The sequence below is a fragment of the Mesoplodon mirus genome, assembly GCF_964341445.2.
Source record: "Mesoplodon mirus genome assembly, chromosome: 12".
Taxonomy (NCBI): Eukaryota; Metazoa; Chordata; class Mammalia; order Artiodactyla; family Ziphiidae; genus Mesoplodon; species Mesoplodon mirus.
In genome coordinates, this window is record NC_138988.1 from 98534011 (window position 1) to 98553382 (window position 19372).

At 40.8% G+C, this 19372-nt stretch overlaps 1 protein-coding gene across 1 annotated transcript in view; it reads right to left on the reverse strand.

Moving 5' to 3' along the window:
- Positions 1-9606, reverse strand: part of SYCP2L (synaptonemal complex protein 2 like) — a gene marked incomplete at both ends in the record, with an annotated part of 68929 nt that extends 59323 nt beyond the window's left edge. The window contains 6 exons of the mRNA XM_082637753.1: positions 1285-1427; positions 2556-2590; positions 4323-4411; positions 4522-4607; positions 9083-9107; positions 9502-9606. Of these exons, the coding sequence (XP_082493879.1) occupies positions 1285-1427; positions 2556-2590; positions 4323-4411; positions 4522-4607; positions 9083-9107; positions 9502-9606 (483 nt within the window). The remainder of the gene's footprint in view (positions 1-1284; positions 1428-2555; positions 2591-4322; positions 4412-4521; positions 4608-9082; positions 9108-9501) is intronic.
- Between the last annotated feature and the right edge of the window lie 9766 nt (positions 9607-19372).

Below are 19372 nucleotides of genomic sequence, written 5' to 3' on the forward strand. Positions count from 1 at the left end.
GTGATTTGAGAAAGAGGATAATTACTTTTGTCTTATGTTCCCCTAATTTCCCTGCAGATGAGAGAACCACACAGAGGGGAAAGGAAACTAATACTGGAGTGTCTACAACATCTCAGGCACTTTTGGTTTCTCTCATTTAATTCCCACAATTCTGAAGCTGGTTTTATTCCCATTTTACAGATGAGAACACTCAGGCTTCACGAGTCAACTATCAGCTCCAAGGACATATTGCACAACACAGGGAATATATAACCAGTATTTTATAATAACTATAAGTGGAACTATAACCTCTAAAAATTGTGAACCACTATACTGTATACCTGTAACACATAACATTGTACATCAACTATATTTCAATTAAAAAATTAAAAAAAAAACAAAAGTCAACTACTTTGCCAAAATGTATACATCACATCAGTCGGGGAGGTGGGACCCAAACCCAACTCACGGTATTCCCATTTAGATCAAACTGCATCCTGGCTAAACAACTACTGCAGATCTGGCAACGGGCTTAAAGTCAAATTTAACATATTTCACAATATATTTGAAGGTTCGGATTTAATCAGATCCCAAGTGCTCAGCAGTTTTGACCAGAAAGGCTTTGTTCAACATGAGCACTGTTACTAATAATTTCAGCTTTTCCTACAGAATCACCCTCATCTTAAGAACTTTTTTAAAGGAGAGGGAAAACATTGTAGCTATTTTAGGATAAAGGTGAGCATGTAGCAAAGCCATAAACTACATCTGTGCTACTTGAGGACACAATCACAGTGAGGCCGGGTTGCATGGAAGACACCGAAAATTATTGTTCTTCCAAACTGTGAAGGCTGGAGGGCTCACAACACAAGCACCCCATAATACTCCTCTGCTACCAGAGCACCCATGCCAGCTTCAGCCTCCTGTCACCATGCCAGCTACTCTCTGCAAGGCCGAAATGCACATTCTTTTCTTCTCCAACTCTCCCTACCCTTCAAGGTTTGTTGAAAACCACTTCCCACTCCGTGACCACTGTCTCTGACTGGATCCATCAAACTCACACAGTTCTGGCTCCAGGCTAAGTTTCCTGTAAAGATGTCCTAATTGTATGCTGGTATCTGGTCCACAAATATTCTGTTTCTATTACCCTCAAGTTATTTCACATAAGTGGGAAACAGGAAGTTTAAGAATGGCGACCTAATCACATTTAAGAAAAAAATCCTCCCCTGAGCCCAACATACAGGAAGGCTCTGAAAGGGTGCTTCATAAATATTGATTAAGTGGAATTTTCATGACCAAGAATCTCACCGTCTCAAATTCTCGATCTCTAATTTCTTTGAAAGCCTCAGCAATGGTATCGTCTTCAAACCACTGATGGACAAAGTTTTCCCTTGATTTTTTCATGGTCAGTCTACACAATGCTTCACAGAGAGCCACCTGCTGGTCATAATCTAGAGATTAAAAATACGGCAGACATGGATAATTCTGGGCACAAAGCAAAAGAAAAAATGAGTTCCACACATCAGCATTTGCTCTAAGAAGGTCCATCTTAGAAGACTAGCATTGTGTCTTATAGTTATAAGCAGAAAGACATATCCTGGAGCGATTATAATCATTTAAATTCATCTGTAAGAAATACTAGGGGAAAATCCAAATGATAGGTCAGTACACAACAAATTTCTTAAAAATGATATTTCTGCAATTCATATTTTAGATATATTAAAACATTTATCAAAAGCAACTTTGTCCAAGACTCACAGATAGAACAAACTAGTGGTTACCAGAGGGAAGGGGGGAGGGGCGAGATAGAAGTAAGGGAGTAAGAGGCACAAAGTATTAGGTATAAAATAAGCTACAAGAATATATTGTACAACATGGGGAATACAGCAAATATTTTGTAATAACTGTAAATTGAGTCTAACCTTTAAAAATTGTGAATCACTATACTGTACACCTGTAACTTATATAATATTATACATCAACTATACCTCATTGTTTAAAAAGCAGCTTTATCCAGGCTTAAATACGTCTGTAAAAATAAAATCCTAAGAAACTGTAGTGTTTCACAGCAGATAAACAAAACTACACATATCGACATGTTTAGATTTCAAACAATTTTAAAGGTAAAAAGCAGGATGCAGCTGGATATGCAAACTTAAATTTGCAAAAACAATAATGTATGTTGATGTGAATACACAGAATAAAAGTACAAAAATATTCTTGGAAATGAAAAACAAATCCAAGTCAAAGGATTACCTCTACAAATGGCAAGGGGAATTGGATGGGGAGCTGGACACAGGCGCTTTACCTGTAACTCTGATTTATTTAAAAAAGGATTTGAAGCAAATGTGGAAAAAGGATCAAATTTGACTATGCTCATTGGTGAGTAAAGGAATATTCATTAATTATTCTTTATGGTTTTAGCATGCTTAACTCTTTCATCATAAATTAAATATAAAAATCCTAACTTCTATTTTTAATTTGACCACAACTTATTCCCCATAGTTCCAAGATACTCATAAAACCCCCAATGTCCAATATTTAACATTCTAACATTTAAAATTCTTAATACTTCTTACCACCCACAGTCAAGATTGTCCTTGCAAGGTCTTTCCTGAAACATTTAGATAAACTTCATTTTACTGAGATGAACATAAGTAAAACTCTACTATATTGGCATTAAAATTTTAATCCAAGATGTATATTTTTGAAAGTATTTCAAATTCATTGTCAAAATTTCCTCAACATCACAAATACATTTTTTTGGAAAAATTGTCAAGTTTATATATTAATGACTTACGTATACTTTTTACAAAGAAGCTAGAGCTACTATACATTCTGAGGTTCTATTTCTCCCTCTGTAAAGTGAATTATAATTTGATGTTCTCTGAGGATTCATCAAATGCTAAGATCCTGGAATTTTAAGTCACCTCACCAGCCTGTGAGGATGCATACCCTCTTTTTCTTTCTTTTTTTTTAAACATAGTTTGACACCTGGAAGAAATGATACAGTAGGTGCTGTGGGTGTTTCCTATAAGCTTTTGGAACTTATTTTAAAAACTGATAAATTTAAGTTAGAGATGTAATGGGATTAAGTTGTCACATTATTGTAACTAACACAGACTCCCATATTGCATATTCACTTAAGAATTTCAGTTAAATGCTAACAAGTGTTGATGTCGATTTTTTCATATCTGAGATAACCCTCACGCTAAAGAATGGATTTAAGAAATCTTGTAGTAGTTCAGTTTCTCATAATAAATGGATTGATTTGTCGCAATTAAATAGAAGCCTTAGAACAGCACCACTGAGAGCTCTGCTTACTTTTCTGTTTGCAGATTTTACATTTGACTTGAGGCACAGACCACTCAAGAACTAGACTAGAACGCTCCAACAGTAAGGCAGGACCACTGCATTAGTTTGAAAACTTAGGAGAAAACATCAGGTCGGCGTCTCTCCAGATCTAAGTACACCACTGAGGGTAATGATTAACTAATCTATTCAATGAATATTTTGTAGGAAAAATTAAGAGAAAACGCTGCATCCTGCAAAGACAAATTAAATGGACAAACGTGACGAGCTCCACGCTCACCAATCACGTCTTTCAGGTCTACACTGTGATCAACTGGGTCACCCTGCCTCTTGCTAGTCATGGCTGCATGTCCCCCGAATGATGGTGTGCCACAATGATGTCGCCGATGCTGGGTGGTGGTCAGCACACAGTCACAGGTTTAGGTTCAGATTTCAAAACAGGGTGCTGGCGTTGCTCTTCCCATGGTCACACCTTACAACCTTCTCTCCAAATTTCTATGTCCCAGGAAGTACATAATTGTGAGTGGGTCACCAAAAACCCCAAAATCCATCCCTTGAAAAGCAATACAGGCCCTATTGGTATAGGTAATAGCTGGTAACCTTTGAGCATTTGCTCTCTACCAGGTAATGTGCTAATGGCTTTCAATGGATTGCCTGATTCGACCTGTACAGTAACTCTATTGATCAGCGTTAAAGTTGGCTCCATGTTACAGAGGAGCAGACTGAGGAGTAGTGAGCTAAGACGGTGCTCTAGAGGAGCAACCAGCATAAGTGGCCAAACTAGGATTTGAAGCCTGAGGTCTGGCACCACAGTCTGTACTCTTAACGTTCTCCCATGAGTCACTAATCTGGGTCACATTTACAATGAAAAATAATCTATAGCCTGAGAAAGCATTTCACCGCACAAATTTGATGGGGTGGGTGGGGGAACAACCCAACAACCCCAAACACCCAAGGAGAACAAAGACTGAGGTGCTACAACCCGGAAAGATTTTGCCCTTACATCACCACCTAATTGGGCCAAGGTCACGTACATAAGACGACACGAGCCTTCCGACAAGACAAGTTGTTTTCTGTCTTCTCGAGGTACAGCTTGCAAAATGCCGTTCAAGGTCCTCAGTGCCTGTTGGGAGTTGGGGAAGGTTTTCACAAGGAAGAAACAAAACGGAGACCTGGGCACGAGCTTCTCCACGGGGTCCAGGGCAACTGCTACCTGCGCTAGTTACAACTCACCTCCCGCTGGATCAAATGATTTACACTCTCTTCTGTCACCAGAAATCCTAAGGTGAGTATGAAGGAACCCAACATCTGACTTTTCCCTGAAAGCAGAATTTTCAAAGAATCAAACTGATGCTAAAAAAGAATAAGGAAAGGACTCCTGCACAGCAGGAAGAGGCAATGGCTGAATAGCCATGGGCAGTCAACATTTCAGAAATGATGTAGTCTGAGCAAGGGACAAATCACAGCCTGCTTCAAGATCTAGAAACCCCCAGGCCACAATCGATTTGCACGGCCTAGACTCCCACTGAGGTAAACAGCAGCAGTACGTGCAAAGTGTGACTGTCTGTGATCACTGCATCTCAGGCAAAGCTACTTTTTTGTCCAGAATGAACAATGTGCAAGGGCAGCTCCTGCACACACTTTCCCACTGTTTCTGTGCATTTCTTACATTTGTGTATTTTATAGAAATAAAAATTTTATAATGGTCTTATGCTAACAGAAGCAAAAATTTTTAAGTAAAGCGTTGGTCTTTGTTAAATAGCTTAATCATAGAAACTTCAATGGCTACTTATGTCAGAAAGTAGTAACAAAACAAGGTATGTGGTAATGCTTTATGCTTATTAAACAATAAACTATTATTTCATTTATGCACATTGTGTTTAGATATGACAGTGGTAGTGTACACTGCAAAAACTCATGGTAAAGTCCTAACATTACTTTGATAGGTTCAGAGGCGCAATTTGGATATGTGAATTTTTTTCTTTTAACCACACATTGCATACTTTTTAATCCCCATATAACTCATGAAATTGTGGGAATCCAAATCAAGGAGTAGAAATTTTAAAAAGATCCCTCTTCAGTCCAAAAAAGCCACATTGATACTGCTGAATGATTTCTGGAAACAAGAAATATGGCCAGGGGCTGAGCCAGAAACTTGCCTGCCGGCTTAAAACTTGAGAGAGAGATTGTAACAGAGCCCAGGTGACCCAGGTGGACAGCAGTGGACCCTAGAGAGTTTTATGCACTCTGTTAACCAGCAAGTATCAGATGTCATTCGACCTTTTCACTTAAAGAGTAGTAAAGAGAAACTAACAAATATAGCCCTATGAAAAAGGAAGGAGCATAATAAGTTAAGAGGTAGCAAAAAAGTGACTTTTTGAAAAATGCTTACTTCAGGAAATAAAAGATGACAGAAAGTTGGGAAGCCAAATCAAAAGCATCTGATTTATCAGCTCAAAACTCAAAAGAATGTGAATTGTATGAAATAAAAAATTAGATTTGTAAGAGAAGGCAACAGTATAAGATGAACATGGAAGTAAATGAGAAAAAAATATGTAATATGAAAATCTAAGGCATTCTAGATATTTCAATCTGAGAGAATTTAATACAGGGAATTAGTTACAAAAACATAGGTAGCCACTACCACCCCCTATACATCCCTGGAAAACCACGGAGAGGAAGTGGTATTACCAGATCCCGGGAATGAAGGTCACCTAGCAAATGCTGTAGCCACAAATAAGCCAGAGTCACAGGAACTATGCAGTCACTCCCAGAGATAGCCCCTCAGCAGAAGGGAATGGGAGAAATGTCCTTCCTACCTCCAATTTCCTGCCATTGGCTAAACCTGGCAGGCAACCAGCTGGTTAAAAAGCCTAGGAAATTGTTCTCTGCAAAGTAGAGAGAGAGGAAGGCAGAGAGAAATGAATCTGAGAGCAGAGGTAGATCACCACCACCCATGGGTTTCAAGGAAGCAAAGATGTGAGAGCAGAACTGAAGTCCATAGTGGAAGCAATGAAAGCAGAATTAGTTAAAGCATCGGCTTCCAAGAAAAAAGTAGCAATTGCTCTCAAAATACACAGGAAAAAACGAGTGGGAAAAAGATGTGAAGACAAAAAAAAAAGATGCAATGGATGAATAATAGATAATCTTAGAAAGAGAAGAGAAGAGAAAGAGTAACTGTAATCATCCTTTCCCACCTCCTCTCTGATGTAACAGTTATGCTCTTGGGTGGGACTAACTAGCTCCAGGGGTGGATCCTCATTGGCTTAAACGATGCAGGGGCATTCCATTCATCTTTTCACAGTGATCGGTTCATTACGGGGGTGGAGGTGGGGGGACACAAGCAGAGCCAAGCTAGGGCTTTCTTCTGCCGCTGGAGAAAAGTGAACGTTTCTCCCCCAGATGTGAACCAGGAAGCACGGCTCTGGTTGCTGGCCGCCGTCTTGCAACCACCAAGGGAGACCAACTTGAGCTCAAAGACAAGACTCGGAGGAGGCAGAACAGAAAGAACTGCAGGAAACAGAGCCTAGCTACAGCCAAGCTGCTCCTGAAACTTCCTGTCTCTGACTTTCTGGTTCCTTGAGCAAATTAAGTCATCTTTAGCACTTAAGGCTGTTTGAACTAGATATCCTGTTACATATACTGAAAGCACTTTAACTCAGCAGTTTTCAACTAGAGGTGATTTTTGCTCCCCTACGGCACACTTGCAATATTTGGAGATGTTGTCACAACTGGGGGAGTAGTAGGGACTGCTATCGACGTCTAGTGGGTAAAGGCCAGGGATGCTGCTAAACATTCTACAATGTATAGGACAGCACCCCCAAACAAAGATTCATCCAACCCGACCCAAATGCCAATATTGCCCAAGTTGAGAAGCCCTGCTCTGATAAAATTATCAAAGAATAAACTTTCCCAAGCTAAAGTAAGATCTGATTTCAAAACAACTCATGAAGAACCACATAAAACAACACGTGTGCACATGTGCTCACAACACTCAATATAAGACAGTGAAACAGTTTTGAGGGGAGACTCTGGACTCTGCAAAGCAAGAGCTATATTGGATAAAAGCCACAAGAACACTCTTAAATGATAAAAAGCACTGACCATGTTCCACCCACACACCCTAATAATCTCTTCAAAATGTATTACAGCAGATGGAGACAAAGCAGAATAAAGAACTCAAGAATGAGAACATCAGGCCATAAACAAGCTGGTAGTGAGCCCTAAATAACTACTGTAAATAAGATTGCAATACAAGGCAAAGAGCAAATACTATTTACAAAGACATATATATATATATATATATATATATATATATATATATATATATATATATTACAGGACTAAAACCCTGGATTAAATTAAATAAAACTGGGTAGAAAATGGAGGAGGAATAAAAACATGTTGAATTCCTTGACATACATAAAGAAGAAATAGGTGCTATTATTTTGGCACTCTCATGTTGATGTTGATAATTAAATTAAGAGCAACAACCAGAAGAATAAAACTAGGACATAAGCCATTCAAATCACTAGAGAGGAGCAAATAGTGAAAGAAAATATAATCCATACAGCAAAGCACAAAACAAAGGAATCATAAAAATGAAACACATACAGTAAGGTGAGGTCATGAGGGTGGGGCCCTCCTAATGAGAATAGTGCCTTTACAGGATGCCAGAGAGCAGCTTACTCTCTACCCATGTGAAGACACAGCAAGAAGGTGGCTTTCTGCAAGCCAGGAACTGTGAGAAAATAAGTTTCTGTTGTTTAAGCCACTCAGCCCGTAGTATTTTGTTATGGCAGCATGAGCTGACTAATACAGTCACCTAGAGCAGTGTTTCTTCCATTTGGGACAATGGAGTGACTGCTGGGACTATATGAACCTATTAAGTGGTCCAAGCAACAGCTAGAGGCTCAACAGATCTCTCTCATATGTATTTTTTTTTCAAATATGCAGTGTACACACTGTTGTAAATCAATAAAAGTTTATTTTTAAAAGTTACAAAATTCAAAGTAGTTTTTACCACTGGGTATTTTATCAACCAACTTTAGAGACAGGAACTATCACTTATGAAGTCCAGAAAAAACTGACTTGCAAGTATCTGGATCCGCTGACTTAGATTATGGAGACCTCTTTTTAAAAATCAACCAAGCACCATGCACACTTAAGCTTCTAGTACTAAATGTCCTCAATTTACAAGATACCATCCACTGTAGAATGTAGTGTCAATTTAATAACAGCTTTTCAAAAGAAAAATAAAAAGATGGACAATAGGGAGCAGACATATGCATTTTAAGATGGCCCCGATTTCTGTGCATCTTTGAATCCACAGTTTCATAATTCAAAGTGTTTGTTGGGTTACCTTTAACATGAGCCACATTGAACAACATCATCGCCCTAACCTCCAAATTATCTACCTTTTGAGCTCTTGAAAGACAGAGAAAGGCATGAGAATCGGCTCCAAGTTAAATCAGTAATAGCTAACTTTTGCTGTTTTGGAATGATGGAAGTGGCTCTCCATCCCTGATTGGAGCTAAATGGCCAAACGGTGGCAGGAGCAGCTAAATAAAGATGCACCGCAGGCAAATGAGACACTTTAGAACAAAATTCATTTCAGCATCACAATCTGAATACCAATAAGATGGCCAATTAATGCAAATATAATAGTTAAACCCACTTCACTTTTATATATCATTTAGATAAATATTCTTTTCTCTAAACAGGAATATTCTATTAATGAAAGGTATTAATATTCTATTAATAACAGCCAATTAGTAGTAAATAATACACTTACCTTTATTACTACTTCTGGAAATAATCTAATAAAAAGAAAGAAAAAAGTGAAGCTCGTATTATTTTTAAAAAGCATTATAATCTATAACATTAATGTGTTAATGCTGATAATTCTCTAACAGGCAGGAGTTGACCTTAACTACAGTAGGAAAAAAATTTAGAGAAATCCTATTTGACTTTCAATTACTTTATTAAAATCAGCCTATCACCTCCAATCAGGTGAATAATATAAATCACCTCATTTTTCTATAACATTGGTTATATACATTTGTTACTATTTCATATATTTCTAATAATAAAATATAAGAGTCTTTTAGTAAAACCCACATCTTAGAAAAACACAAGTTTTATGAAAAACTTGAAGATTCCTACAAATTACCAATGGTATCTGCTCAGTAAAGCATCCAACCTCATCCTTACCAAGGCTGTGTCAAAAAAGTCTTCTGTCACATTAATCAGAGCTGTGTCCGAGGCTAGGTCTGTCATGGTCAGAAATCCTGCTGTTCTTTCAAACCAGGAAGCCATGTACACAAGAGAAGAAACACTAATGCAACCTCTGTGACTGAATAGCTACTGCTCATTCGATAAAATTTCACAACAGAGTTCTATAATTTTAAAGACCCTTTTCCATTTCACTTAGGCCTGGTTCTAAGGCCCCCATCTAGAACACTCCAGAATGGAATCAGACTGCTACAGAGTTGCAACAAGTTCTCAGATACCAGCAAGAACTGGAGACTTTGCCAGGATCATCAACACTAGAAAGGCTTGTAAAGGAGGCAGTGAGTGGTTAAGAAATAAATGAGCCTTGTCTACACAGGAGAAATTCCTGTTACCTGGAAGGCTGTAGAAAACAAGTCATCAAATATCAAAGGACATGCAGATTTTAGAAAGTGCTCCAGAAGTATGCTAGTACAGTACACATGCCTCAGGCCTGGCCACCTTCCTTTTGTCAAAAGCTTCCAGCTAATTGGAGATTTTTTCCCCATAGGAACATACATCCAAGTTCATATTACATTGCTAGAACTGGTGTGATTTTAAATTAACTTACATAAACCTTCCTAGAACATACTTATTCAATAAAGTGAAGGCCATCTTTGGACCGTTTTTTGCTGAGGTTAGTCACTCTTACCAAAAAAAAAAAGAAAGAAAGAAAGAAAGAAAGAAAAAATCCTAGTTAGAAGTCATCAGTTGACTAAGAAGTTAATGACATGAGTTTGTGATGAGTAACTCTTATAGGAGTGGGGCCTTGGAAACTTTGTCCACTTTATAGCCAGGAACCCAAGGTACCAGCTGAAGACCATGGACAAAACCATCAGCTCTCCATCTTGGCTGCACGTTAGGAAAACGTGGGGAGCTTTGAAATGCCCTGATGCGTGGGACCCGTCGTGGATCCAGAAAATCAATCTCTGGTGATGGGACCCACGCAGTGTATCTCGTTAAAGCTCTCCAGTTGATTCTAAGGTACAGCAAGGTTAGGAAGTCACTAGGCAATGTTTCTTTTATCTCAAATCACACAAATATTTGCATTTGATTGAATCATCCACCTCCTGAAGCAAACCTTTCTCCAACAGCCCGAGGGAAGAAATGTTCCTCTACCCAGGAAAACTCACTGCTAAGGTGACATTTTCTCCCTCCCCATGTTGATACTCAAAATTCTATGCTTTTAAATACATTTTTGTCACTATTCTATTTATGGCCCCCAATCCTGTCCCCCTCCTAGCCCACCAAAATACACTGGCTGAGTATAGATTCAGAGAAGTGGGGAAAATGCCACATTACTTGATCAAGACTTGGACTAGGAGGTCACTCTGAAGCCGTTTATGTGCCGTGATCATACATGGTAACCCATATACCAGCTGCCCTCACAGCTGCATCATTACCAGAAGCCAGATAGTTACTGACAGATGCAATAGCTGTTACTCATTAAGCATATGGTAAGGGACAAGTTAATTCTTCTGGATCTTCAAGTACAGGGCCAAATATATGTTCCTTTCTGTAGGAAATTCTTATTCTATGGAGAATAACTTCCCAGCACACTTCATGTTGAGCCTGCAAACACAGTGGGCTTTAGAAGTGTAAAATCTAGTATCCCATTCACTTTGATAATATCAATCTATTCTCCTTGGCCAAAACCTACATGAATTAATAGTACATGCTTTAGAATGTGTTTAAATTATGGCTATGGCATTTCGATCACCAGCTAGAATTCCAGTGGGATGTGGAAATTCCTATTTGGTTTCAAAATTCCTGTGGAGACTGGATCTGACACTTTCAACCTTGGGATGGCATTCTTAAGCCTCAAAAGGAATTTCAGTTTGGAGCAGATCCCAATTCATCCCCCCAAATTAGCTTAAGGCTCCAAAGTACCCCTGGAACATCCCTGCCCCATTTCCTTTGGAGTTTTTGCTCTTTTTCCCTGCTTCCTGTTATCTGCCTAGGTGTATCAGGGAGTTAGATGGGGCTAAATGAAATATATAATTCAAAATGAAATATACACGGCTTGCATAAATACAGCCCTGAGATTTACACTCCCACCCACCCCCTACCCTAGCCACAGACACTTTTAAAGTTCCTGAGAGAAGTTAGGAAAGCCTGGAGTTTACTCTCTCTCCCCCATGGAGGGGCAGCCCCATAATTAGAGGCAATTTTTTTTTTTTTTTTTTTTGCGGTCCGCGGGCCTCTCACTGCTGTGGCCTCTCCCGTTGTGGAGCACAGGCTCCGGACGTGCAGGCTCAGCGGCCATGGCTCACGGGCCCAGCCGCTCCACGGCATGTGGGATCTTCCCGGACCGGGGCACAAACCCGTGTCCCCTGCATCAGCAGGTGGACTCTCAACCACTGCGCCACCAGGGAAGCCCATTAGAGGCATTTTAAAGTGAAAAAGGACAGAGACATTTCCTTTGCCCAACCTGACCTTTATAAACTTCAAGTACTAAAGTCGAGGGGGTAAATCAGAGATTTAATGGCAGCCAGATCACCCTTCCGCCCTCATGTTCTCACCAATAATCAATCACAGGGCTGCAAATCTTATCATGAAAAAAGAGAAATGCAGCAAGAGACTTTGTAAACTCTGCTTTGCTTCCAGGTGCCATTATTAAGGCACGCATGATGTTACCTCCTGATTAATTAAGAGCAGGTCAGAATTGCGTAACAGGGGTGACTTAGAATAAGCAAAAAGTATTTTGGCATGTTTTTCAGACTCAACTAGGATTTTAGAAAGTTGGAAAGTGGGCTGTGGCTAGGGGAAGTATTTGATAATTTATCCAGGTCCGATCTTGTTGATAAAGTTTATTAACAGAGTTATGGGGGAGTGTGTAACAGTCCACTCTCTCCATCCTATATATCCAAGTTAAATTCACTAATAAAAAACATACTATTACTGCACTGGCTTGTCGAAGGGAGGAGAGGGCTGTGTCCGACGTATTCCTGTACACTCCCCAGACTGCTCTGCCCACCGCATACATCAGGAAACATATGTGGAGTTTAATTTTTGATTGGATGTAGGCAACAAGCACTGGTACCGATTCCTTTTCAAATTTGATTTCAAAGGAACATAAAATACCAAACTAGGCAACTGGATCCTCTCTAGTTCTTTAAGTTACCCAAATCCATACAAAATGAAAAGATGGCACTTATCTTTGGGATCAGTCCCTGCTGAATTAGCAAAGGCTCCTCTTCTTTGAGGCTACCAATGAAGAATCGCTGAACACATTTCAGCAACAGTGAAACACACTGAAATTCATTTTTATCCAGTTCCTTGGGATTAGACCACACTAAGTTAAAAACCTTACATATAGTTACACATTGGCATTCTGGTTACAAATCAAAAAAAACAACTCACTTGCCTTATTTATTGATCTGTCAAGATGGTGTAACAAAAGATTATTATATTTTTGAGGAACGTGGCGCTCTCTCCGTTGAAAATATTCTTCTATTTTCTGAAATCCATCATGGAATGCATTAGTAATAAGTGACTGAAGCTGGAAAGTGGATAGCATGAAAATTACTATTTTTCCCCAAGAACATTTATTTCACAGTAATATTTCTATCATTATCAATAATAATTCAGTGCAGAAATAGAAGGTAAATATAGAGAGTTATATCTTGAACAGTAATCATGTAGACAATCATTTTGTTGTCTTAAGACAGTAATTGGCAAAATGTGGTTCCTGGACCACCAGCAGCATGGGCATCACCTGGGGACTTGTTAGGAGTCAAACTCTGGGGGCAGGGCCCGTCAGGTGATTCTCATCATGCTAAACTTCGAGAACCGCTGACTCAAGGAAAACTACACCTGAATTACAGGTATCTGTGGGTAGAGACTTTATCCTCAGTAATGTTAGAAATTCTAAACACTATAAAATTCAAGCCTATTATCACTTATTAAGTTACATAAATGATCATAATAGAAGAAAATGAATTCAACAGTAATAATTAGTTAAAGGCAATTGATAAATATGCAAATTGCCACGATGAATGAAATTGAACTTTTCTGCCTGAAAGCTTGTTAAGACCTATTTCTAAGTGTGTATGTGTATATATATATATTTGAATAACAGATACATTCTTAAATATCTGTGCTATAAAAGATATTTTAAAAACGCAGTCCAATTCTACAGGCTAAATGACAATATTCTTTTAATAAGGAGTCATTTTACCACCTACAGCCTGAAATTCCACTTTTTCTTAGTACTGATTTAAATAACGAGACAGCATTTGAAATTAAACATTTAAACAGATTTTTAAAGTTACCATACAGTAAGCTTTTTGGAGCCAAGTGGGTTCAGTGCCCTGCAGATGTTATTTAATCCTCACCACCAATCTAGCGGTTACTCTTTATCTGGGGATAATAATAGCAAGGCTGTATGAGATCACCCAGCTGAGATTCACACTCAGATTCTCTGACTCAGCAGTTCAGGCTTCTTCCTACTTAAAACTCTGCCTGGCTTCTCTATACTCAGAACAAATCCAAACTCTTTGCCTTGGTCTGCAAGGCTCTGCACGATTTGATCTCTGTCAGCTTCTCCTGCCTGACTGCCCTGCTGAGTCCTAGAATAAGTCAAGCTCTTCCTTGCCTCAGGGCCTTTGCACTGGCTGTTTTATGCCTTGACTGCTTCTCCCCACCACTTACCATTCTGGCTCCTTGTCACCCCTCAGATCTCAGCTTCAGTATCAACTTTTCAAGTAGGTCTTCCAGGACCTAAAGTTAGTCAAGTGCCTCCCTCCCCCAGCAATTATTCTCCATGACAACGCCCTGTTCCTTTTCTTCCTACTACCTTACTTTTGTTCCTAATCTGTCTCTGACTCTCTACCAGGTTGAAAGCTCTATGAAAGCAAGAATTGTGTCTGTTTTGTTCAATACTGTCTACCTCCACCTGGAACAGTGCTAGGTACAAAATAGATTAGGCTATTAGTAGGGTAATCAAAGGCAAAATTGACAAGACGTGGTGATAAACTGGATGAGATTAGGGAAGTAGCAGAAGAGGATTCTTCTGCCTCTTGTTGAGCAACTGGAGGAAAAAGTATGCTGATAGCCCAGGAAACACAGAACTAGCGAGAGCACACACACAAAGAACACAAACTTGATCTTTACATAGAAAGCATCCTGTGCCATGCCGCTCCCATCCTTTTCCTGAACAGACTGCAAAGGAACTTCCTTCTCCTGTGTACAAAAAGAGGGTTCTTTTTTAAATTTTATTTCAAAGAAATGCATTAAGTTTAAAATAAAGGTTCATACTGTTTTCCTGAACAAAGCTTTTTGTCCATTCATGCCACTGATTATAGATCTAAGACACTACTTTAAAAAAAAAACCAAAAGCTTTATCCAACCTTCTTTAACACTGCCTCTGACAAATACAAACTATCACAAGAAGCAAACATCACTGTAATAAATGATCACAAAAAATAAATTTAAACTCTATAATGGCAACTATAAAAAAGACTTGGAATTAATGAGCGGTTTTTAGAATGAGAGCTTGTAAAATAAAGTTTTTCAGAGTGCGTTTCAAGCCCAGTCATGAGTTTAAGCTTTATGTTCCTGACTTATATGAATTTTAAATGTGACTCTAGGACTTAAAACTGAAACTTCAAGGATTGAACAGCAACAACAAGAAAATTTACAAGACATTGAGTAATGGGTTGTTACACGTTTTCTTCAAGAATTAATCCCTGGATCTACCAACCTCGTTTTCACCAACATGCTAAATAACAGCATCTCATCTGCTCACTTCATCCCAACAATCAAAGAAGAATTTTAAAAAGATTTATTAACCTCTTCCAAAGAGGTTTAAAAAAAAAATCTAGCTTGGGCTAACGGTCCTATATGTGCTTGACCACAATCCTTAAATGTCAGCAAGTTTTACAATAATATCATCATTATAAATATGAAAAACAGGATGAATTCAAAGACCAAAATCCGTACTTGTTTTTTTTTCCCACCAGCAGTGTATTCAGTACAGTGAACGCTGAAGAGTAGGAGTACTAACGGTACCAATCCACCTCCCAGGCCGCGACCCAATCCCTGGGCGGCGGGTCCCAGCACTTGGGGTAGATCTGGGGCCCCGAGTGGGTTAACGTCATTGCACTTTCTACTCGGCGAGGGAGAAAACGCGCTGGGAAGACATCCCGAGCAAGTTAAAAAAGAATCATCTCGTTGCCTTCAAACATTAATACTCCAGTTCCCCCTTCTCCGAACGCTTTACTAGCGAGGGACCAGGTGTTTCTGCCCTGCTTCATGCACTCACTGAAAGCTGCCAGTAAACTCCAAGCAAACCTAAGGACGTGAAGCGCCCCAAGCGCCCCCGAAGAGCTCTTCCCACGGCGGCGGCCGGGGATTGTAGCCGGCGCCGGGTCTCTGGGCGAGCAAGCGAGGCTCCGAGCCCAGAGGCCGACGGACGCGTTCCCTGGCGCCCGCCTAGAACGGCGGAGAGGAGGCCGGGGCTCGACGTGTGCCCGGCTCCGCTCGAGGTCACTCACCTCCCGCATCCCGAGGCTCCCGGCAGGCCGCCGCGCACCCGCTCCGGGGCGCACACCCGAACCTGGGCGCGCCCCGCCGCTGCGCCGCTCTCAGCCCCCGCGCTTCCGCCGTCCGAGGCCCGAGCGAGCGGGGACGCGCTGCGGCGAAAGCCCGGAGAGCCCAAGGCTCCCGGACGCCAAGCTTCCCCGGAACTCTAATTAATAAACCCGCCCCTGAAAATCTACCAGAGTCCCGTGTTTGAGAAGCGAGAAACGCTCGCGAGTTAACTAGCAATCAAGGTCAGGCCACCTGGGCGCACGAACACGCACCTTATGATTACTTAAAGGACGTAAACCTGTGGGAGAAATTCTACACTGATAGGCATCCCCTGTGCGGAAGCCGGCTGTTTTCTCTCCACCTTTGACGGCTGGTAGAGCTGGTTGTGATCCATTGATACTGTTATAGACTGAAATCGAACATTCCCCATAGGAACCAGATTTGTCCCCGAAATTGTGAGTTTATTCCTGATATCACAAAAGAAGTGTTTTGTTTTAATACATACCCTGGTGTGCTCAGTCAAAATAAAATAAAAACAAACATTTTCATCCAGTCTGCTTGTTTTCTGCCCAGCTCCTTTAACCCAACAAGAATGTGTACTTACGGCCCGGTTTAGGCTGATAGGTTGTCTGTTATGTGAACAGGGTGGCAAAAATAAGTTGGACTGGAGTTTTCTTTTAAAAAACAAGTAAGCAGACAAGACCCCTCAAATCCAAACATTCCTTGCAAAAAATCAGTTTGTGTTATAAGTAGATGCTATGGGTATTTCGTGTCATGCCGTTTACAGAAGATATTTGTTCACATCAAACCAAAACATAATATAACCAGAATCTCTGCATTGTACCTCCAGTTCATTCAAAACAATACATACTTATTTCAAAACTCATCATATCCATTTCCTGGCAAATATGATGTAAATATACTTACATTAATTTACCCATTTTAATCTAAACCAAGTAAATTTAGAGCCCTTTTCCTTTGCTTTTGTATTAATGGACTTTTACTATTTCAAAATACTAGCCAAGGAAGAGCCAGCTGTGAATATAAAGTGTTCTGAATCAATGCAAATATTAGTGCAGGAAAAATTGAAGGATAATAACAAATTATCAAAATACAGTTTAAAAGCACTATATTTTAGAGAATAAAACAGGTAATACAATAAGAATATAATATAAAACAAAATTAAAGTTTTCTTAATATTAGTTTAAAAGTTTTAATTATTTTCAGACTGGGGAAAACATACATCCTTTCAAACTATATGGTTGTTAATAGCCAAAAATTCAGGAGAAATTAAAGATAACACCACAGACAACACCATTTATTTATTTTATTTTGTTATATTTTCACTTTGATTAGCTTCTTTTACTAACATGTCTTACCCAGACATAATTTTAGGGCAACTTGGAATATGTATTCTAATTCTGCTCAAACTAAATATGGTGGAGACAATGACATTTCTTTGGCCACCGGAATCTATTTAGGAAAAAAAGTATTTGATTAATTGATTTAGCTTTAACTTTTAAAAAATTGTACTTATTTATATTTTTGAAGGGTAAGGACTCTCTAGAAATATTCCAAAGTTAGAGACAAGAAATAGTCTTAACAATGGTTACAATAAGACCAGAAATTAGTTTCTATGAATTCTCAGAAGTAATTTTAAGTTAGTTTTTGAAGTTATGTTAAGGACACTTTAAAGAGTACATTGTCTTAAACTTCACAAAGAAATGTCAATTTGTAAATAAATAAATAGAGAAGTGTCAGTAATTTTAACCTTTGAAAAACAAAACAAAGCAAAAAAAAAAAAAACAACTGAATAACAGGAGCTGCCGGGCCTTCAGTAGGCGGTTAATATGATGAAAGTTTGTGGATAAAACTAGTAGGTGAAGAGTGAACGCGTTTCCCCCTTTCCTCCCAGACCTCCGCGGCAACTCTGGGAGAGTGATTTTAACCAGAAACGCTGACCGACACGACCAGAGAGAACTTGGGGGACGAGGGGGTGGGAAGAGGCTGGGGGATGAACTAGTCACTTTCTTCTTTGAGGACTTTGCGCCTCTGCTTGGGGTGGGGGGAGGGTGGGGAGAAATCCCAGCTTGAAACCAGAGAAAGAAGAAAATTCGTATAATTACCCAAATCTGGCCTTTCCCGTCTCGGGAGTTCTCTGCCGGTCGGCGGCTCGGAGTAGAACTTCACCATCGGGTTGACTTTTCTAACAAGCCTGACTGTGCCCCCGACCAGGCAGGTTAAGAGGACCGGGAGCGTGCACGAGGTTCGCTTCCTGGGGTTGTAAGGGCGCATCTGCTGTTCCCGCCTTTCGCCAGAAGAAGAGGCTGTAATCCTGCGACGGGCGCCGGCCTGGGCGCCCTCCCCGCCGGCTCCCAAATAGCCTCAGTCCGCGCCCCTGGTGCGCGCTCGGCGGTGCTGAGTCTGGGGCCCGCAGGTCTCGGGATTTGCCAGGACGTAGGTTGCGAGCATCCTCCTCTAACAAGGGTCTGCCTTTAGAGGCCGGCGTCTCCCTGGCTACGGCTGGGAACTGGAGCGTGTAGCCCGCAGAACAAGGGCGCAAGGAATAAACTCCGGAAACCCGCCTTCCCATGCTGCCCAGAGCGGCTAAAGAGCGACTTACATCACTTCAATCGGTTTCTTGTATTGGGCGCTTCCAATCACCCTAATGAAACCGATGCACAGGTGAAGAAGGCCTGGGCTCAGCCCTGGGGAGCCCACGGCGCTCTACGCTCTCACCTGGCTCCTCCAGTCTCCGGAAAGCCTCCGCAGACGGAAGGGGTGTAAATAGAATTTTGTCGTGGTATTTTCACGACAATACCGATGAAGACTATTTTTTTAAAGGGTCGTCTCAGGTGGATGGCGATTGAGAACTCACTGAGCCCCAAATCCTCTTTCAAACAGATAAGGAAACAGGCTCAGAAGTAGCCGAGGCGGCAGAGAGAACTACGGGTTTGGGGGCAGAACTCAGCCCCTTCCTCCCCCTCCGCCTCTCCCTAGCTCATCTCCCCCACTTTCTCCGGGTTCGCTTTCCAGGACTCTCTTCCCACGGGGCCAGGTCTCTCCGCAGCCCCCGGGAGCAGGCGGCCTCCTAGGCCGACGACCACACGGGGACCCTCGGCACTCCCTCGGACGTCCCTCCTCCCCCCACCCCCGAAGATGAGCACAGATTCCAGACCACGCGCATCAGCTACAACAAAATCTCCGAAAAGGGCCGGCCCAAAGCCAGCGGGCTTGGGCGCATCTACTCAGGATAGGGCGCGCGGCAGCCGAGGCTCCT